Source organism: Pinus tabuliformis, chromosome 2_1, assembly GCF_031772625.1.
Source record: "Pinus tabuliformis cultivar Carrire ecotype Pingquan chromosome 2_1, CPIR1, whole genome shotgun sequence".
In the NCBI taxonomy this organism is placed as follows: Eukaryota; Viridiplantae; Streptophyta; class Pinopsida; order Pinales; family Pinaceae; genus Pinus; species Pinus tabuliformis.
Window position 1 is genome coordinate 253,582,400 of NC_142299.1, and position 23,678 is coordinate 253,606,077.

The 23,678-nt window shown below is 31.0% G+C and overlaps 1 protein-coding gene across 1 annotated transcript; it reads right to left on the reverse strand.

The window, feature by feature from the left end:
• Positions 1–2,710: 2,710 nt before the first annotated feature.
• Positions 2,711–5,324, reverse strand: LOC149199662 (protein LATERAL BRANCHING OXIDOREDUCTASE 1-like). The gene is made up of 4 exons (XM_089399433.1): positions 4,896–5,324; positions 4,211–4,458; positions 3,792–4,122; positions 2,711–3,262 (listed from the first exon to the last, which is right to left on the reverse strand). Exons 1-4 carry the CDS (start codon positions 5,190–5,192, stop codon positions 3,002–3,004), a joined length of 1,137 nt encoding a protein of 378 aa, XP_089255559.1. The 5' UTR covers positions 5,193–5,324; the 3' UTR covers positions 2,711–3,001.
• Between the last annotated feature and the right edge of the window lie 18,354 nt (positions 5,325–23,678).

Below are 23,678 nucleotides of genomic sequence, written 5' to 3' on the forward strand. Positions count from 1 at the left end.
TAATTATTTTTTATTAATATTTATGTAACAATAATTTTATTAATGTATTGAAACCACTTATAATCTAATGGATGACATCTACTGTTTAATGCATTAATAAAACTAACTCTATAAATGTAACTCCATAAATATAAGAAAAACAGTATATACCACAATTAGATCCAAACAAGTACATGATCTTACCACAGTTAGATCAAAACAAGTACATGATCTAACCGTTAGGAATATACTGCCGTAGAATATTTATTTATGGCTTGATAACCTGGTAAATGAACCTCGCCCTGATTTATTATGCAATAGTAACATCATGAAATTGATTGTAGGTTGAGAGATACATCAACATTTCAGTACGTGTGATTTGGATAAACGTTGTTGTGTATGCGGTTAGTTTCATGCCATTGAAATTCTGGTCATTTCTACCCCATCAGTTTCATCGATTACATCCAAGTGATGTCAGATCGTCATGAAAGCATTGCAGGGTTGGTTGTCCTTGTTATTTCTCTTGAAAACATAATCAAGAAATTAAGGATGAAATACCCTTGAGTCAAGGGTAGAAGGGTGAATTACATTTAAAAAATGTCTGGGTGGTTTTGTTTGATTAGTAGGACTGAAATACAATAGAATCTTATATATTGAAATAAGTTTGAGTCCAGAGTATAAGGGTGAACGGGAATTACATTAAAAAAATGTATGGGTTTTTATTCGATCAATAAGATTGAATCTATATATTTTAAATAAATAAAATTTTATATTTATATATAATATTTAATAATGTAAATTATATAATAATTTAATAAAAATTTAATTTTTTTAATTGATTAATTTTCTCATGTTTATTATTGCAAGGTTAAAAGTTCAATTTTCTTCATAGCAAGGTTAAAAGTTCAATTTTCTTCATACTTTTAAAATTAAGATCAGATTTTGATAGTCTGGCCTATCCATTCCAATTAGCTAAATCTCTTCTTTCATTTGATACATCCACTACTTACCTAAATTTCTTCTTCCATTTAATACATCCACTACCTAGCTAAATTTCTTCTTCCATTTGATACATCCACTACCTCAAAAAAAACCATTCATTATTGTTAACCAACTATTAAAAAGTTAAACTTGTTAATATAACAAGGAGTGATTCTCCATTTACAGTTCCTGGTATTTTCTTTTCAATACTTAAAATTTATCATTTTCCTTCTCACCACAAGACTGACCCATCTTGTGGGAGATACCTAACCTTTTCCTTATTCCTAAAAATTATCATTATCCTTGTGCCAACCGGCAAACTCCATCTTGTGGATTCCTAAAAATTATAGTTATCCTTGTCCCAATAGGCACAAGACATCTTATTGGACAGTGAACCCAAAAAACTAATGCTAACCAACCCGTTTTGCCTTACATGACCAGGTTTCATCTCAAAGATTGGACCAATCTCATCAACGATCCCATCTAACATGATACCACTTGACCCAACAAGGGATTGAAATTTCTGAATATTGCAAGCTACAGTTTGTCGTGAGAAGACACGTGAATATTGTACAGTTTGTCGTGAGAATCTGTTTGGAAATATCTTTAATTTGATTGGGTAAACATAGAAATATGAAGAGAGATATGTTATGTTTAATTGTTTTTAATTAATATTTGTGTAACAATAATTTTATTAATGTATTGAAGCCACTTATAATCTAATGGATGACATCTACTGTTTTCTAATTGATTTTTTTTTTTAACTTGATACTTGTGCGCATTAAATCCTTCTCTCTATGTAATTATCTCCTACCTAAAAACATTTTATTAAGCCTAAAGCTGCAGAAAAGATAGCGTAGGATATACATTGTCATACAAGCGTAGCAATTGATTTTACCATCTTGTCCATTGTACCTTACATTTTTTTTTATCAAAGTGATGATTGACCTAATGCAGAAAACCATCTACAGATCTGAACTATAGCTTGCAGCGAAGATTTAAAAAATATATTTCCACGAGTAAAAGCCACATATATTTCCACAAGCCAGCAAAATCCGCATAAGGAGATCATGCAACTCATACAAGCTATTTTTAACCAGCAAAAACCGCACAAGGAGATCAAGCAACTCACACAAGCTGTTTTTAAACACAAACAAAATATCTTTAACCAGTAAAAGCCTGATAAAGAGATCAATCAAATCTCAAAAACTATATTTAACACTAAACAGTTTTTTAGAAAGAAAAAGCTAAATTGTATTATATTGAGTTTATATAATAGTACAAAACAGTACCTATCAAGCATCAATACAAAATAGTACATATCAAGCATCAATGATCAATCATCGAGGATCAATGAGAAACTATTTTTCCATATGCAAGAAAAATATTACAGAGCGAGAAGGTAAAGCATGTCAACAGTACATATTATATATATATATATATATATATAATTTGCTGAATGTGCACCTTTTTTAAAAAGTAAAAACAACGCTATCTTTGAATAATTTGGATGGTTTTTATATTAAAATTTCTGGATTTGAATAATTTGGACTGTTTTTACATTAAATTTCTGGATTTTAATTTTTAAGTTTAATTAACAAGATCGTCATTATTTTAAAAAGTTCATTGTTTTCATTATTAATTAAAGCAAAGGAAAACATAATTTTAAGCTTAAAGCAGAAGTTAACTGCCTTAGCACTTTTACCTTGTGGAAAGAACAATAACAGAACGACACTTGTTACTGACAATATTGAACATAACAATTTATGCAAATAACAATAATATTGCAGTGGTAATAATCCTCCAAATCCAACTGTTGGTCAGCAATCTACTTATTTTAAATATTATCGATAACCGTATAGACAAAACACAATTAGAGCATAACAAAACACAACCAGTGCATAACACTACTGGAGAAACCAATTAACCTTAGATATTGTAACAATAGTGGACTTCTAATTATTGCGAACAACACTAGTCAAATTCATTGAAATAACATTGGTTGATCCTTGCAGTAATGATGAAATGCCAATGTTCAGCTTCAAGTTTTGCTGATGTCAATTTTGGCAAAGTCTGCAAGGTTTCGTTTCCCTTTGAGTTGTTTTGCAAGGTGATAGCGAATGTAATCTATGTGAATGAACTTCCTGTATAAGCATGGGTGGTGTTCATCCACTAGCTTTGGCGATGGAGCCACCTCTGCATCCACACTTGCATTGTAGAAATTAGCAATAGAAAGTCTCGCTCTCTCCTGGTTTGTTACTGCCCGATGTTCTATGCTTTTGTATTTCCCATTTGTCATCACCTTAATAAAGAAGAATAGACAATTAGTGAATCAGACACTGAATAAGTGATATTATAAATGTTCGAAACAGCTTAATAAATTATCAGTCCAACCATGACCTAGAGTCACTGAATTTAATAGCTTGATGTAAAAAATTATTCAATGGAACTGTAGAAGGATGTGTTAAATGTTCTGCATTTCAAATGGCACACAATATAAATAGCAAATTGACATCCACCAATAATAATTCAAATGAAAGCTAAGTAGCATCACAACCATCAAAGAGATCAACACTGAAAAAACAACTAACCATAACAAAAACACCAATCATACTATCAGTGAAAACTAGGTAGTATCAGAACCATCAAAGAGATCAACAATGAAAAAACAAATAACCATAACAAAAATACCAATCATACTATCAGTGAATGAATGTAGCATCAATTGGATAACAGTCCCCACCCATGAAGCCCATGGAACTATCCTCGAGGTAGCCAATTTCTAATAAATGAAATGTCTGAAGCACAAAGCAGGGACTAGAAATCATTACCTCTACCAAGTCCCCAATGTTTATAACAAGGGCATAAGGAATGGGCTTCACAGGAATCCATTGATTATTCTTCCGGACATGCAAGCCTTCTGTGTCATCATCCTGCAGAAGCAAAGTTATTCCTCCTCCATCTGAGTGAGGACTCAATCCGAGAACAAGGTCTGGCCTAGGACAAGGTGGGTAAAAGTTCATGCGCATCAAATTCATGGGCTCTGACCCAAACACATTCTTGAAATAATCAGCATCCTCCAGATGCAGGTTTTCAGCGAACAGACTCAACAGCTCTTGAGCCACTCTTTCTACCTCACTTTCATACCTCTTAACGGTATCCCTGCAATCAATAAATTAATGTTAATATAGACAATACCCACTTTCATCAATTTAATATTACAATACAACATTGTCCTAATTTTGGCTACCTGAAATTTGTGGGGACAGTTGGCCAGAGGGCGAGATTTTTAATCTGGTTGGGCTTAAGTGACAAAGCAAGCAAGTCACCCCAGTCCAACGTTTGGTCCTCAGCTGTCACGAACATCTGACCATAGCCCTGAGGGTCTCCTCCTTGCGGAGCAGACTTCTGCTTTTGTTCTAATGGAAGGTTGAAGAAATCTTTAGCTACAGCCTTTATCTCATCTATTAAGGAATGAGGAATCCCATGGTTCACAATCTGTGAAAAGGAATGCACTAGTATCAATCTTCTGATTTTTAGAAACCTAAGTAATCAGAAATTATTTCGTACTAATAATCAGCTGAGATCCTACTGATTTTTACAAATCTAAAGCTTTAGCATACAAGTATTTTTATCAGAGATCCATTATAGCGCTCAGCCAACTCTCTGATTTGCTTAAGGTAAACCAAAATCCTGCTATATACTTTTTATTTTTCGTTTAATTAGTAGGGGGTTAAAATTATTTGCTTATATATGAATGCCTCTGGTAAATGTTTGTAGGGATATGGTTAATTTAGTATCTACTTGACCATTGGAATTAGAAATATGTACATATGTTCATTAAAATGCCATCCACTGTTACAGGAAGACAACCTGGATATCCCTTTTCTATATATCAGCAAATAACATGATATCCCTTCCCTAGATGATCCCACCTGGAAGAAACCCCATTCTTGGCAGGCATCGGAAAGCCTCTCCATTTCTTGTTTTCTTTGATCCTCTTGTCCCTGCAAGATGATCAGCTTCTTCATGTCAATAACAGGGATTGAGAATTCAGAAGAAGCGAGTAATGAGACCGTCGGCCTCTCTTCCTGGGGTCTGATGTAACGCCGGGGAACAGCTTCAGCAGCATTTGGGTGGACATGATTTTTGACGAGCTCCTGCACACTCTCCACTGGGATCGCTTTGCCCCCGTTTGGATTGACGAAAGGGTTTGCGTCTACAGCGGCCATGACAGCAGAGGAAGAACGAACAAATGCAGCAGCCCCTTTATCTCAAAGATAAGGGATCCACATGGAATTTATACTTTCCTACTAAAACAACGTAACTTGTGTGGGAAATGCATGTCGTTCTATGAACATTACCCATTGACTGGCGGTAGGTGCTGGTCAATTTAGATTGTTCGTAAGAAATACATTGTTATGAGGTTTTACATAGTTTATTTGTCTAGCAAGGGTATGTGGGCTATTTGGCTTACCATCTTTCAAAGTTTTGAGGTTGCTATTTATTTTCATATATAGTTTTATTTTATTTTATTTTATTTTATGCTGGTCAATTTAGGAACCATGTTTAATGGTCTAGCAAGGGTATGTGGGCTATTTGGCTTACCATCTTTCAGGTTTTTGAGGTTGCTATTTATTTTCATATATAATTTTATCTTACAGAATTTATATAAAAGTTAAAAGTTTCCATAATAAAGTAGAGATAGATCTCCATTGTTAATAATATGTTATGTATTTCTTTAAATATATATTTAAACAATATTTTTTTTTCTTTGATGGGGTGGATAATGAGAGAGAGGGACATGGAGGGTGAGCCCACCACTCCTTTGAAGACATGGGCATTTATGAATGGGGTGGAATGGCTCGCCCCATGCATGCACAAGCATGTGATCACCTTAGAGCATATTTAAGTATGGTGTAAGAGTTAAAGTTTGAGAGGTTTTGTGTTCATGCAGAGGAGGAATACTAGCTCATGAGCGTAGCAAAAAAGCTCGAGGCCCTGCTGCAAAAGGAGTGTGTGATGATTTTTCTATTAGTGGTGTGTTTGGTTCAAAACTGAAGCAATTTACTTGAGTTGCAATTTGTTGGAATGTGAGTGTGTCATCTTGTGGTTACAATGTATTACTAGGTTGTGTGAAAGCAAGATTAGTGGGTGTTAGTGATATTTAGGGAGCTACAGAGGTGGAGAGAAATCCAGTAAAGGGGTGGAGTTGTAGGGCCTGACTTCTAGCAGGAGAGATGTGCTTATGCTAGTGGATGGGTGCACGATTCTCCAATGATATTCATCAAGGTCGCCAAAAAAATAACATTACTCTTATTCCGCTCTTGGCTTGTCAATTGGTGTGGCATTGAGTGGTTTAACCTTGTATGCCTAGTTTTTATTGTGTTGGTTTCTATACTAGAGGGTAGTCAGAGGCCCCCATAACTAATTGGTTCAAAATTTTGGTTATTTCTGAGATTCCCTAGTAAGGGCTTTCGTGTTTCCTCCTTTTGGCATGGTTAATTTGTGGGGTAGAGAGTTAATTGACATTGACTAGGCGATTTCTTTTGTGTGGGTGTGGTATCGTCTCCTTGGATGGTGAATTAAAGTCAATATTTTAACTTCCTCTCAATTCTCTCGCAAGAATGTCATTCCTTGGCTTGTGTTTTATTTGGGTTTTCATATGTGCTCTCAGGACTGTTTGCAGTCTTCTATCAATAGGTTTGACTTAGCTTGATATTTCTTAGCTCCACATGTGTCTTCATACCTTTGTGAGAAACATGGGAGAGTGTAATCCCTACGCAATATGCCACTGAGGAAAAATATCCACAGTCTTAGGGGAGGAGGTGGCCTAGTCCCCCAAGGAAGGGATCGTGCTCAACAACATACACATGAAGTCGTAGGGACTTTCTATTTTGTTGCCCCCCCCTCGAGACTCATCATCAAACCTATAAGCTAGAGTCCCTAGTTGATGTAGAACACCAATCCTTTTCTAATTCAAAGATTTTGGAAGAGGTCTCTAATTGAGTTTATGACCTAGTCACACTAGGGGAAGAAGGAAACAATATCTCAACTCCGTAGCATTTAATTAACACATCAAAACTTTGCTTGACAGGGTTTTAAAGGATAAACATGAGGGGAGATATAATGTATTTACTTCTATGCAAGAATTAAAAGAGCTCTTAGAAATCAACCCCTTCTTTTTTTATTATTTTTTTCTTTTTTCTTCTTCTGGATAGACTAGATTGAGGGCTAGCACATCTGGAAGGCTACCTTCAGTCTGAATTTGACCCTCCTACTCCTGCTCCTCCCAGATCTAGCGCCAAGAACCCGATACTTGCTACTTCGTCAGACTCCTAAATGGCTAGAATGTTTGATGATTGTTTTTGGTTTAGAGCTATGTTTTAGTCTGTCCAATTGTACTAAAATTATATACTTTTTTATACTACTTTCTAATGGATAGGTGGTTAAAAATATGATATTTCCCTCATGGCATATTGAAACCACCTATGAAGTACTATGAGAAAGCACAAAATGGTCGGATGTTGTATTGTCACTTAGTAAAAAATTATTAATTCACAGAAAAAAGAGAATTATTTCTTTTTGAATCAATAATAATAATTTAAATTAGAGTTAATATTAAATTTTAATGATTTTTTAATCTTATAACTTGAGATATATCATAAAGTGTTTTGATGCTTATCTTGAATTGATGTCTATTGATATTTACTAGCAATTTAATCTATATTGTAGGGAGGTCTATTTTGGAATAAGACTTCTAGAATTTTAATTTAATTATCAATTATTAGGTGGCTAGTATGGCTTTAATCTTCATAGAATATTCTAGCAATGTTCACAAATCAAAGGTTGAGATGTATCTCCAAAGCAGTTATGCCTCTTTTTCCATTTTAATTAAATTGATCAATTAATAAAATTTCATATTGTATGAAATGAGTTATGGTATGTTGGGCATGTGGTACTGATGAACAATATGGTATTGTAACAAAGTCTATTACAAATTAAGAATCTCCGTTTTAAAATTGGGGTATATATATGTGTGTGTGTTATTTTATTTTATTTTTAACCTAAAATGTATTATGAAATAAGTGATTTGATCCTTATTTCTCAATTTTTTTTTTTTTTTTTTTTTTTGTTTAGATTTCAAATTATTTATATATCACACCATAAACTATTCACATATATATTAAAAAAATTAAAAATTCATTTTTCACTAAAAAGTAAATAATTTTATTAAAAAACAACAAAATTATAGAAAAGAAATATGATGATTCATGCTTAAATTCAACAAAAGAAAAATATATTCATGTAATAAATTTATTCATTTTATTAAAAAAATCTCATTTTTATTAATTTTTTCATAATAAAAATATAATACAAATCAACTATAATATCACATACCTACACAAATTTTTATTAAAACACTTTCTTATATTATTTTAAAAAAATCCTTCACATCACATACCTACTTAACCATTAATATTTTTATTGGAAAATTATCTTTAAACCATTGTACAACATAACTTTCATATCAAAAACTTTATAAAACACCCTTCACATCACATACCTACTTAACCACTAATGTTTTTATTGAAAGACGGTCTTTATACAAACATTGTACAACATAACTTTATATCAAAAACCTTTATAATACACCCTTCACATCACATACCTCTCCACTTCTAACTTAACCACTAATGTTTTTATTGAAAGACTTTCTTTATACAAACATGATACAACATAACTTTATATCAAAAACCTTTATAGTACACCCTTCACATCACACACCTCTCATAACTTTATATCAAAAACTTTTATAATACACGCTTCAACTTTTATCATAGATTCTTTTAATCTAAACAATTTAAGACACAATTTTTATATCTTTATTATTTCTTATACTAGAAGTCTTATTGTTAAAGGCTTTTGTTTAATGAATAATTATTTTAATTTCATAAAAAAATTAAAATAATCTATTTTAATTATATAATTTTATTATGGGTTTAAAAAAATTAAATAAAAAATATTTATATATTTAAAATACATTTTAAATCTCTAAATTTTATATTTTTATAAAAAAATTATATACTAAAATATAAATAAAAAATATTTACACTGCTCCTTGTTATTATATCATATTCCACTAGCTTCTCAAACCGGTGTTTCCCTTTCAGTTTTCCTGAAATGTAATAGCCAATGTATTATTCCCTTCTAAACATATAAGCAGAGTTCACCCACTAGCTTTGACAAGATGCCACCTTTGCATCCATACTCGCTTTATACAACAAAGCAATAGAAAGTCTCTCTCTTCGTTTGTTACTGCCCGATGCTCATAATCTGGAAAGGATAAGAATTCATTCCAACGTGTACATACGCATAAAATAATTATCCATAAATACAATAATCTATTCATATGAATAAAATAATTATCTGTAAATATAATATTTTGCGAGCAAATAAGCCTAAAATAATAATGCATAAATAAATCTATTTAGGATCATGGGGACACAGAGTCGAAGAAAGTCATTTTCTACCTGATATGGGATTTTATGGATTGGGGTTTAGCAAATGGGAGTGGGATTTAGTAAATGTTAAAGATGAGAGTTAATCAATGGAATTAGATTTGTTTTTTTAAAGTTGTAAGCTAAAATATATTTGGTTTAATTTTGAAAAGGTTTAATGAATAGGTATGGAGTGGAAAATATTGGTAATGATTTATAAATGTTTTAAAAAATAAATATTAACGGGGAAGCAACTATTATTAATTATGAAATGATTTATAAGATTTTCAAACATTCTAAATTTTGAAAAGATCGAGTAACTCTAAGTTATCAATGCTATAAAAAATTTATGTAGAAATTGAAATAATAAATCTTAGACATTTCAAGCAAGGAGACTTATTTTATGAAATGAGACTTGACTCAAAAATCCTAATCAAGCACTTATGTATAATCGACAAAAGCATCATAAAATGAGTGTCTTTATGGATGAAAATCCATCTTGTTAGAGTGCATGGTTCGTTAGTGAATAGAATTGTCAATTTAAAATAAGGATAGATGCTCGGTATGGGGCTCACTCTTAAGAGATAACTGATGTCAAATAAAATGATGAAGCATAAAGATTCACCCAAACACGCATTGCACACCATCCCCCACAATGCTTAAATAGGTGGTTGTAGATGATGGCAATGGATGTCACATATGATGGAAAAGTGTGGAGGTGCTAATTGAACATGACATCAACGATGAAAACGATGCATAAAACGCTCCAAAATGGCTAGCTCCAAGCCTTGTAAAACAAGGCTATCCATGGAGTTAAAACGAAAGTGACACTTTAAGAATATTTGCACTAGTCATGCACAATCCAGTACTCAAGGTGCAAAAACATAGGTACCTCGTGATAAAGGCCATCATGGAAAACCACTTAGTTGAACATTGTGGGGGAATGGTGTGCAATGCTTCCTCAAGTGATTCTTTATGCTTCACCATTTTTTTGACATCAACTATCTCTTAAGAGTGAGCATTATATTGAGTACAATTTCCTATTTTAACTCTACAGTGGCAGTGGTTAATGACTCATGCACTTTAGTGAGATGGATTAGATTCAAGAAAGACTACAAAAAGTAGAAAATTTTCTACAAGAGAGTGCATAATGCTTTATTCGATATGCTATAAAAAATTACAACAAAGCATCTTCCATATATAACAATGGAACAAAAACCAAAATAGAGCTTACAGGAGAACTAATAGAACTATAATATCCTATTTCCTTTACCAAGTCACTATTGTTTACAATGAGTCCATATGGAAAAGGTTACAAAAGAATCCATTGATTACCCTTCTAGACATTAAAACCTATTCTTTCATCATCCTGTAAGATCAATGCTATTATTCCTCCATACGATTAAGGACTCAAATTGAGAACAAGGTCTAGTATAGGGTAAGGAAGGTATCAGTTCATACAAATCAAATTCATGGAATCTAACTAGAACGTGTCCTTTAGATAATCAACAATCCCCACATAAAGACCTTTAGCTCAGTTGCATGACTATCAATGTTATCCTTGTAATTAATCAATTGATGTTATAACTAAACCCATGCTCATAAATACAATTTTATAGTACAATACAGTCATAAATTTGGTCACCTGAAATGTGTGGGGACATTTAACTAAAATAATATATTCTTAACATCCTTTAGCATGAATATTGAAGCAAGCGAGTCACTCATATTGGATGTTTGATCATTATCTGACATGAAAATCTAACCATAGCCCCAGGGGCCTCTTGCTTGTGGAGTGGATTTCTATTTTTCTTAATGGAAGGTTTAAGGATTCTTTATGTACAACTTTCATCTCATATATTAAAGAATGAGGAATTCCATGGCTCGGAAATATAAAAAAAATATGCATTAATAGCAATCCTCCTAATTTTTACAATTTTATTAATTCACAAATTATGATGAAAGGAGGAAGGAAAAATACTCACATAAAAAAATTGCTTCAACATATATGGATAAACACATGAAAGCTGTTACCCTTACTACATCCAAATAATTTTGAACTATTGAACACTTTCTCTCTTCCATTCATTTTATTAAATCCTAAGGCGATATTAAATAAATTGAAGAAGATCTATATATATACTAAGAACTATTTAGATATAAATGCTAAGGATTGTATAGATGTAATTTCTAGATATAAGAGTCATTTGACCATGTCAATCTTAGGATGCACAAACAATAGATAAATCAAATAACTCCACTAAGTAGGTTAGTGTGAATAATTACATTTTTCTAACACTCGTCATTAATTATGACCACTAAATGCTTCAACATCTACAATTCGTAGATTATATCTATGAAATTAAAAATTAGCTCTTGCTAATGGCTTTGTGAATATATTAGCCATTTCTCCTTTTGACTTACAAAATTTTGAATATATATCACCATTTTTTATAAGCTATATAATAAAATGATATATAGTATATATATGCTTTCTTTTATAATGAAAAGCATGATTCTTGGATAGAGCTATGGTTGAATTGTTGTCATAATCATCGGGGATTTACTCAATGAACCTTTGACATATCACATGTGTTCTTAGCATTCTAAACAATACCCTTAATTTGACTACATATTGAAAAAATCCTCTGAAAATCACATTATTTAATTCCCTCTCAATACAAACCCAATACACCTTCCCAATTTAAAAAACCCCTACTTTCACTCGATATTGTAGGTATCCATTTTTTTATTAACATTTTTTATACCCCTTTATATTTTTTCATTACCTTTGAGCTCTATTTTTTATACTTGCCAATGTAAAAGCCCTTTACCCCCTATTATATGCTCAATATATCATGTAATTTTTTTCCTCAATATATATCCCCCAATATGAACACACATGGTATGGTATTTCTCCTCCATTGAAGCCCTCGTGGTCATAATAAACTAGACTTGGTATTTCCTACCATTCTTTAAGATCATGCTATCCTATACACAACCAAATGGCTTGAAAAACTGACATTGTTGTTGCTACATGCCTTCTACTAATGAGATCATTACAATGGGTTTCTTATTTAATGGCCATGAAATCATAGGGGAACCATAATCAAATATATATACCTTGAAGTACTCTGGTACCATTTAATATGACTACAAATTTATCACTTTTTCCTACCAAAATTTGATTTTCAGTATTTGAATATAAAATATCATATCTACTATTTCCTATAAGGTTTCAAAAAATCCTTTTTGCAACTCGTTAATGCATTTCTTTAGGTGTCTCCATAGTCATGGAATGTAGGCTAACTACAAACATAATGTCTAGTCTAGTGGTAGTCAGACACACAAGATTACCAACTAATCTCTTAAATAATGTGGAATCTATATTTGAACCTTTATCTTCTTTAATGAGAATTTTCATACTACCATTGGTGTGGGTTTTTCCTTGCAATTCATCATTGTAGATCTTTTCAATACATCTAATGCATATTTTTTTACATATAAAGATTCAAAAATCTAACTGATTTATCTCTATTCCAAGGAAGTAGTTCATTAATCCCAAATCTATCATTTCAAATTCCTATTTCATTATTAATTTAATTTTATCTACTGATCGTTTTCGAGTGAAAATCATGTCATCAACATTTAAATGAATAATTAAATTTTCCTTTGTTGATTTACCTTCTTATATAGACTGGTTCTGCTGCTACTCTTGCTAAATCCATGGCTTATAAAATAAGAATCTATCTTGCAATAGTAAGCTCTTGGATCTTGCATGAGCCCATAGAGATATTTCTTCAACAAGTATGCCTTATCATCTTGTTCTTCTATTCCATACCTTAGTGGCTACTACACATAAATTTCTTCTTCTAAAATGTTATTTAAGAATGTAGACAAACATTTGGCATATTTTCCATTTGTTTTGAGAAGGTATTGCTAAAGCCATACTTAATGTCTAATGTAGCTACTAGTGTAAAAGTTTCTCAAAAATCAATTGTAAGTTGTTGTGCAAACACATTTTCCACTAATCATGCCTTCTTTCAACAACACCCTTTTCATTAAATTGGGTTTTATAAACCCTTTTTCACATCAATATATTTCTTATCTTCGAAAAAATATAGTAGATCCCATGTATCTTTCCTCTCTATGGAATATATTTCATCATCCATTACTTTGACCCAATTTTATTCTTTAATTTGTTTTTTAAAGAATGTAGGCTGACATGAGAATAATGAAAAATTTGAATGGTTATCTAATTCTTCATAAAAAAAATCATACTTCTAGTCTTTCTTATGGTTGGGCTAGAATGATTACTAGATTGAGGACTAGGAGTAGATTAACCTACTTCCCTTTATGACTCACCTTGAATATAATTTTTTGGAGTCCTTATTGGAGGACCCTTAATAAGAAATTAAGCTTGTGTATATTGATGTTGGACTTTCTCAATTTATTCTTCTATATCAACTTGTCCATAAGGAATTATTTTTCAACAACCATAGTTTGTCTACACTTCAATTCCAAGCTTTAACCTATTTCATATCTACATTGACGTTGATTAAAACCTCTTTGCGACTCGATTGTGCAATATGTATTCTTTGAATTGTTCATATGAAAAGAAACTTTTCACTTATGTCATCTATTTTTTTCCTAACTATTCAAGTACATGATTATATTCCACACATTCAAACACATTGAAATGTGATACACTACACTTCATATCATTATGTTACTCTTAAGGTGCTATATTTTTAACACTCTTTATGGGAGACCTTTTCAAAATTTATATAAAAGAAGCAATTACTTCACCATAAAACTCATTTGATAGATGTTTTTCTAACAAACAAATTCTAGCCATGTTCACACTCATTCTATTCTTCCTTTCTACTATATCATTCTACTATGGTGTGTAACTGGCTATGAATTATCTCTATATTCCATGGTGTTTACAATATGTTATAGACCCTTTAGATTCATATTATCCTCCTCAATTAGATCTCAAGATTTCAATGTATTGACAACTTTGCTTTTCAAGTACGATTTTAAACTCCTCAAACTTCTCAAAAGTTTAAGAATTGAATTTCAATATGTATACCCATGTCCTACATTTTAAATGATCAATGAATCTCAAGAAATAAGAGTTTCCCCCAAGATATTAGTTTTTCATAGTGGCACACAATATATATGCAGTAACTCCAATGGTGTATTTTCCCTATATGATATGATAGCTAGAATGACGTCCTTTTTTTTTCCAATATAAAGTTATCACAAGAGCTAGTGGTTTTATGTATGATTTATAGGCCTTTAACCAACTAATTTTGTTGCAATGAATTAGTCCTCCAAAACGCAAGTGAACAAATCTTAAACAAGGAAAATGATAAGGATACAAATTTATTTTAAAATTTAGAAACCTTGACGAATCTTACTAGTCGCTAACATGCAAAGCATAAAATTATTGAAGATACTTTTGTAAACATATTCAAATTTATAATGATTTTATATAGTTTTTGTAAAATTTTGGCAATTTTTAAGGTAAAATAATTTTATACTATAAATTTTGGGCAAATCATTTTTAGAAAAAAAATGAAATTTGGTGAATATTTTTTTGGAAGAAACATTGAAAATTAGCCCACTTGTGAATATTAGCCCCTAAAATTTTCCATGATCTCAAATGGTAAAGCCAAGGCTCATCAAGACATCGTTCATAGTCAAAGGATACATCATATTCCTGGTCATTTCAATTTTAGCAATTAGACTCCTACTAGGAAGTTTTTCCAAGATTGTATAAGTATTACAATTGAAAATAATTCTATAACCATTTTGATTAGGTTGACGAACACTATTAAGGCTATATTTTAATCCTTTTACTAATAATACATCTAAAATGTTGTTAGTTTTACCTTGTTTAGTAAGGATATTGACTATACCCTAGCTAAAAACATTAACAACATAGTTATCACCCAATTTGATTTCAACCTTAATGGAATTAAATAGGATTGCAAATATATTCATGTTTCTAGTATTATGGTTAGTACAACTTGTATCTAGCAACCAAAAGTATTTGGTACTCTTTTGTGAAACATTGCAAAATAGTAAACATAAAATTGTAAGTAGTTATAGAGTTATTTGTAAAATTAGTTTTTTTTTTAGGTCAACCTTTGTTGCCATACATTCATTATTAAAATGACCATACTTTTTACAATAATAACTTTTAGCTTTATATTTTTCATATTGTTTTGTTTGTTGATGGTTCCTACCACTCTTGCCTATTCTTTGAGGATTCTATTGTGGCATATCTCCTTTATCTGAACTTGAATTTTTATCACTTAATGAGTTGGCTTTGCTATATCCCCCCCTAACCTCTTGCAAAATATTTTATTTGAATGAAATGAAAACAAAAACAAGCTTCTCCTCCCCATGGAGTAATTGCACTTAATAGCATAGCACCCATGGAGGATGATATTCTTCAACACAATCATCCTCAAGGAAACCATGATAAAAAAAAACCTATCGATCTACCTTAGTCGTCACACTACATATGCAATTGATAATAGTTATGTTTTAGTTTCTATTGGATAGTTCATGTAATAATGTATCTTATGTTATGAGATGTTATGTATAATTTTTTTATTCAAATTAACAATGTTCATCTCCTTCCTATGCCAAGTGTTGAGAAATCTGTTAGGGTAACAACTTAGAGTTTTGATTTAGTTGATTTATCTTATTATGGCATTATCTTGTGATATTTAATTATTAGTTCTTCCTTCCAAATTATCTTGTTCTTATCATCAACACTAAATTCCAATCAATTAGAAAAAGAGGACACAAGATGTAGGCACACTACAAGGGAAAAATCCCTAGGTAGGGGAAAGCCCAGTCAATAACTCTTCCTTTAGTAGATTCAAATCAAGTTGAGATGATGAAGACCCTTATTAGCTAAACTAGGGAAACCTTCGATCCATCAACTCAGCCTTGTTTATAAGTGACACATCATGCTTTAGTTCTACATTCATATCATACTTTAGTCCTATAGTCATAACTTAATTTGATTCTGTGATCATAACATTCTGTAGTCATACCTTGCTCTTTAATAACTTAGTGCCTCGGTTGTGTAATCACCAATTATTTAGATCATGTTAATCATCCTTACTTCATTGTCCTATAATCAAAACTACTTTGAAAAATGTATTCGAACCATTTTTTCTCAGGTGGCGTTGAGTTCATCTATGTATTTATAGTTATTTCTGGCTATAAATGAGATGACATGAATAATTTATGGAAGACGACTTGTAGAGGATCAATCTGGAGGTTGACTTATAATGTGACTTGATAGAGGAGGTTTTGACATGAAAAAATATATTTTTATCTTTTACACCATGAACCCAAGAAGGCATATTTTTATCTTTGACACCATGAACCCAAGATAAAATATATTGTTATCTTTGAGTTTGACTTTAAGAAAATCCTAGAAGCCTACAATGGAGGCTTGACCTATCACCATTTACCAAACATGAAATCCATGCTTTAATAAATCAATTTAATAATAATAATAATAAATTCTTTTGAGAAATATAGTACATCATGACTCAAGTACAATTATGAAGACTGACAATAGTTACATTCTTCAGCACTCCATCTTAACTAGGGAAGTATTCATAATTACATACATAGATGTGCATGGGAAATATCAAAATGATATGAACTACGAAGAGCTATAGCACACTCAGTGCTATAGACTAAATACCTTACTAGGGTATTCTATCTGTGTAGGACTAAGATAGAGTCAAGCTTTCAGGCACTCTAGGTACCATTAGGCTTACTTTCTAACCATCAATGTAGGGATCTATGTGCATATCCAAGGTTAGAGCTCCATGACCAATGCCACCCTCCCTCTTTGGGATCTATACATCAAAATATGGGTCGTTTGAATGTCCTCCCAAAAATATTTCCATAAGATGCTTCAACTATCCCTATAAACTAAGCCAAATATATCCATTTGTCCAAGCATGCTTCCAAAGTGTTCAATATTCTATTGGATAGATATTACTTTACAAACAAAAACCCAATTAGTAAAAAAGTTTAAAATATACATACAAGTAAACACAAACCTTCGGGGTCCTTATTCATTCAAATGTTGTTTATATGATCATTAAATTATCAAATCTAGAACTTATCGTAAGCTTTTTTCTTTTTTAATTTCCTCATCAACACCAAATACATCTTCATATTTCCTCAAGTATTTTGTTTGCAACTTTATGAACATTTATCGATAGTACTTTTGCTTACTTCAAAGTATTCATAATATTCCTTCCATCTCAACTAGAAAGATAAACCCTTTCTTTTATCTAATCTCCCTCTCAACTTAGGGAGATCAATCATATTCATGTTAAAATATTTTAGGACTTTATTTCTTTCTCATGTAATGAGGGTCACCTTGATCATCATCACTATTATAGCTTCCTTCATCAAGCTCATCAATATTATCATCTTTAATTATAAACATCCTCAACATCTACAAAACTTCAACAACATGTACAACCAGGTATATGTATATAGAAACATGAAGTCAATTATATCATGTCATCATAATAAAAGCATCAAGTTCCTAAATCTAGTTATGTTCATAATTAGTAGGAGACTCGTCTTTTTACATTATAGACTTCAACTTCTTTATAGGATTTTGTCAGAAACCCTAGACTTCATTTCCGAAACATTAAAACTCAGATATCAACAAGTAAATTAGTTAATAATTCAATCACAGTCTTATGCATATAGGAATTCAATATTACTATCAGAATGATTGACTCTACTAGAATTTATTACAAACCCTATATTTTTATTATCAAGGCTAAATCATATTAACAATAAAAAGCAATATCATTAGGACTCAGACACATTAATGGTCATATTAATATATGCATATCTAGGATTTCATTAACTTATCAAAAATTACTTCGGTATATTGTAGACACAAACATCTCTACATCAAAATTAGATATACAACAATTTCAACCAAGTTAGGAATTCAATTATACGAAATAATGCACACCTAGGGTTTCATTCCTAGGACTCCACAAGGGTTCTTCTTATAAACCCTGATTTACCAAACCATAAGAATCTAGCATTTTGATTCATTAGCAAGAAAACCCTAACTTATCTAAGGTTTTGGTTTATTACTAGGATAATAACAACAAACCCTAAACGACTAGGATTTTTTCATAACAATACCAAAACCCTAAATATTACGAGAATAAACTTTTCATCATTGGTTCTTTATTAAAAACCTTAAGAGGAATAGGGTTTCAATATTATTGTCAACATATCCTAAGAAATGATAGAATTTCATTCTACAAATCTTAAGTAGATCAGGGTTTCATTGACATAGCCTTAGGTTAGGGTTTTATAGTGAACCCTAAGATTAGGGTTTCATAAAAAAAATAGAGAATATCATGGGGGTATATTTAACCAAGAGACTAATTACCTTAACAATAATATTTATGATTAGGTAACCTAGACATAAGAGAGTTAGTAATATCAAGGAGAGAAATTTAAAATTATCATACTTTCAATTAGGAAGACTTTTTACATACCTTGCTTCTTTTACAAACCTTGTAGGGATTCCCATTGAATAGCCCCATCTGGCATAAATTTAACATTTATTTATGTACCTGCAATATTTTCTAGACAAGTACCACAAAAACTATAGAAGTACAAGAGCAAGATAACAAACTAGAGAATTTGTGGAATCTTTAGAGGGGATTGCCGTTCATCCTAAAATTCCTATAGAACAAATAGTAGGGATTCTAAAAAGACTAGGTTTTATAAGAATTTTAACATTTATTAACAAAATGTTACAAATCTAAGAATGGGATTTCAAAACCCTAATCAAGTTGAGTCAAACCTTATAAGAAATAAGATTATACACACCTCATATAAACTTTACCTTAGACATCAAGTCCTTTTGACTTACCATCAATCTTCGATCTTTAGCCTAAAGTATATATCATTTATTTATATCAGTTCTCTCTCTCTCTCTCTCTCTTTATATATATATATATATATATATATATATATATATATATATATATATATATATATATAGTAGCTCGATGTTGCAGCAGATCACACAAAGCGAATTCTTCTGAACTTTGCAATACTGTCATAATATGTATCTGTTAACTTAGAAGAGAGACTTGTGACAAGGTCCCTATGTGTTGTAACTGAGCTTCTTATCATTCTACAGGGAAAGGACTCACATTCTTTTGTATTACTTCGCATTATATTGAAGGGTGAAGTTGGGCCATAGAGCAACTTCATAACTTGCATTATTTTTCTCGCATCACTAATACTTATTTGCATCAAAGAAGATAATTCGTACTTAGGATATTGTCATAGTTCGAATAATAAGAGTGACTTGTATCACAATAATATGACTTTCAATCGTATGAAGAAGAACCTTGCATCATAGTCCGGAGTAATTAAATTATTGTTTGAGATCTCTCATTGTCACACCTTTGTTTGTACCAAATCATACATCACAGATTTCCCCAAAAATTAATTCTTGTATTATATCTCAAGGGAGAGACTCACATTTATGTTTAATTAAGGCCTTATGAATGAACATTCACCACAAAATTATTGGGAATAACCTTCATATTTCAAAGCAGAAGTATCTTGTATGAAGACAATATGAATTTCGGGTCTTAGACTTCAAGGACTTGTATCACTTATTTTTCATACTTCTTAAATTTAGGTACAAAGATGTAAACTCAGACTTCATAGGGATTTCAAAGAGGGATTCGAATAGAATTACCAACAAGAAGTGATTTTCACCCTGCTAACCTCAACTTTGATACCATGTTAAGAAATTTGTTAGGGAAATAACTTAAATTTTTAATTTAATTGACTTATCTTATTATGGCATGATCTTATGATATTTAATTATTAGTTCTTTTTCCAAATTATCTTGTTTTTATCATCAAGACTAATGCCACTCAATAAAAAAAATAGGACAACATATGTAGGGACATTGTCAGGCAATACCCCTAAGTAGGGGAAAATCAAGTTAAGAACTCTTTTTTCAGTTTATTCAAATCAAATTGAGACGACCAAGACCCTTATTACCTAGACCAAGGAAACCTTCCATCCATCAAGTCAACCTTGTTTATAAGTGACACATCATGCTTTAGTTCTGCAGTCATATCATACTTCAGTCTTGTAGTCATACCTTATTTGTGTTCTTGGTCATAACATTCTGTAGTAATACCTTATTTCGGTTCTGTGATCATAAAAGTTTCTAGTCATAGCTCGGTCCGCAATAGCTTAGTGCCTCGGTCCTGCAATCACCCATTCCTTCGATCATGTGAATCATCCTTACTTCGTTGTCCTATAATCTTAGCTGCTCTAAAAAATATATCTGAACTTTTTTTGCTTCAAGTGGGGTCAAGTCCATTTGGGTATTTATTTTTGCTTCAGGTGGGGTCGAGTTCATTTGGGTATTTATAGTTGTTTCTGATTATAAATGAGCTCACATGAATAATTTATGGAAGTTGACTTGTCGAGGATCAATTTGGAGGCTGACTTGCAAGGCGACATGATGGAGGAAGTTTTGAAATGACAAAATAGATGTTTACCTTTGACACCATGAACCCAAGAACAGATTCATACATAGTAAATTTGACTTTCACTTAAACAAAAGTCCAAGAAGCCTACAATGGACGCTTGACCTATGACCCCCAAGCATGAAATCCATGCTTTAATAGGTCAATTTAATAATAAAATAAATATTTTGACAAATATATTACATCATGACTCAAGTATAATTATAAAGACCAACACTATTTACATTCTTCAACATTGAGAACTACAAAACTTGTCATCTATGTCATTTATTTTCTTTAGTCTAATTTCCTACTAGGCATGTCAACATTGACAATTTTTGATACTCTATATGAATTGTAAATATTTTTAATAATATAGAATTGTGAGATTTAAAAAAAACCATAAAAAAATAAAAATAAAATAATGTTATTTAACACAGCTTTTATTTGTTTTTAATATATATAGAAATATCTATTTAATTCAAGATCTTGTAAATAAAAAAAATTCACTTATTTTATTTTAATTTTTAAATCCGTCCACCCCTAATAAATTAAAATTTATATATATATATATATATATATATATATATATATATATATATATATATATATATATATATATATATATATATATATATTTCTTAAATATATCTTACCCTCAAAATATAAGTTTCATATCATAATTTTTTTAATAAATTCCTTTTAATATTTCAAATAACTTTGTTGGTTAAAATACATATTTCCTACCACAAACTTCAATTTTAATAAAATATTTTTTTATTGGACATATTGCAAAGACACCTTTCATGTTACATATCTATTTAATTTTTATTTAAAAATTTTCTCACTTAAAACATATTTTGAAACAAATTTTATTTTAAATTTGATAAAAAATTATTATACTTGGTAAATTTAAAATATTAAATTTATATAATCTAAAGATGTATATAATTTATATAACCTAAACATTTATATTAAAAAATTCTCATATTAAAAAATAACTCTAACATGACATGTGTAATTTATAAAAGAGCTTTCATATAACATACTTATTTTATATATATATATATATATATATATATATATATATATATATATATATATATATATTAAAAATTTACATGCAACATTCCACCTTTGACCTCACATACCTACTCACCATTGGACAAGACACCTTTCATATCACATGCCTACTGTTCTCTTACTAAGAACATTGTACAACACACATTTCTTATTACCGGCAAGAGCTAATGGGCCTGTCATTGGGCATTAAATGCCTGGCTACATGCGCCCCCGATAGCTTTTTATAACACGCATGGGGTGATAGATAAATAAAAAATAATGGCGGTGATAGATAAATAAAAATAATAACATGTGTGTTAAAAAGCTATTGGGACTAGATAAATAAAAATAATAACGTGTGCGTTAAAAAGCTATTGGGACTAGATAAATAAAAATAATAACGTGTGTGTTAAAAAGTTATCAAGGCACATGTAGCCAGGCATTTAATGCCCAATGGCAAGCCCGCTAGCTCTTGCCCTTATTACTTACCTGCTCAACCTTTACTAAAAGATTATCTTTGCTGAGGACAGTGGACACTCCAATTTTCTTGAAAACAATGATCCAAATTGTTTGAAAACAGTGATCGATTATAACCTTTCATTATATCAAGTTTGGCAAAGTTGGCGAGGTTGTGTTTTCCTTTGAGTTGTGTGGAAATGTATTCTTATGTGTGAACTTCACGTACAAGCATGGGTGGTGTTCATTTACTAGCTTCTTTGGCGGAGGCATACTCGCATTATAGAACAGAGCAATCGAAAGTCGGGCTCTCTCTTCGTTTGTTACTGTGCGGTGCTCTACGCTTTTGTATCTCCCGTTTGTCATTTAACCAAGAGAGTAATTACCCTAACAATAATATTTATGATTAGGTAACCTAGACATAACAGAGTTAGTAATATGAAGGAGAGAAATGTAAAATTATCATACTTTCAATTAGGAAGACTTTTTACATACCTTGCTTCTTTTACAAACCTTGTAGGGATTCCCATTGAAGAGCCCCATCTGGCATAAATTTAACATTTATTTATGTACCTGCAGTATTTGCTAGACAAGTACCACAAAAACTATACAAGTACAAGAGCAAGATAACGAACTAGAGAATTCGTGGAATCTTTAGAGGGGATTGACATTCATCTTAGAATTCCTATAGAACAAATAGTAGGGATTCTAAAAAGACTAGGTTATATAAGAATTTTAATATTTATTAACAAAATGTTACAAATCTAAGAATGGGATTTCAAAACCCTAATCAAGTTGAGTCAAACCTTATAAGAAAGAAGATTATACACACGTTATATAAACTTTACCTTAGAGATGAAGTCCTTTTGACTTACCATCAATCTTCAATCTTTAGTCTGAAGGATATATCATTTATTTATATCAGTTCTTTTGAATGATGTCATTCATTAGGTGAAGAAGGTAGATAGTTGACCTCTCGCTGTCAAATGTAGTCAAGTCATCAACACAATATATTGGGTAGTGTGACAAAAAATAATCTAAGACATTGTTGCAGTAGTTTGTATATATATATATATATATATATATATATATATAGGGC

Coding starts and splice junctions, on each gene's coding strand:
- LOC149199662 (XM_089399433.1), bottom strand. CDS start 5,192: ATGGCCGCTGTAGACGCAAACCCTTTCGTCAATCCAAACGGGGGCAAA. Junction 4,459..4,895: donor AAGAATGGGGTTTCTTCCAG/GTGGGATCATCT, acceptor TCCTTTTCACAG/ATTGTGAACCATGGGATTCC. Junction 4,123..4,210: donor ACTGTCCCCACAAATTTCAG/GTAGCCAAAATT, acceptor TATTGATTGCAG/GGATACCGTTAAGAGGTATG.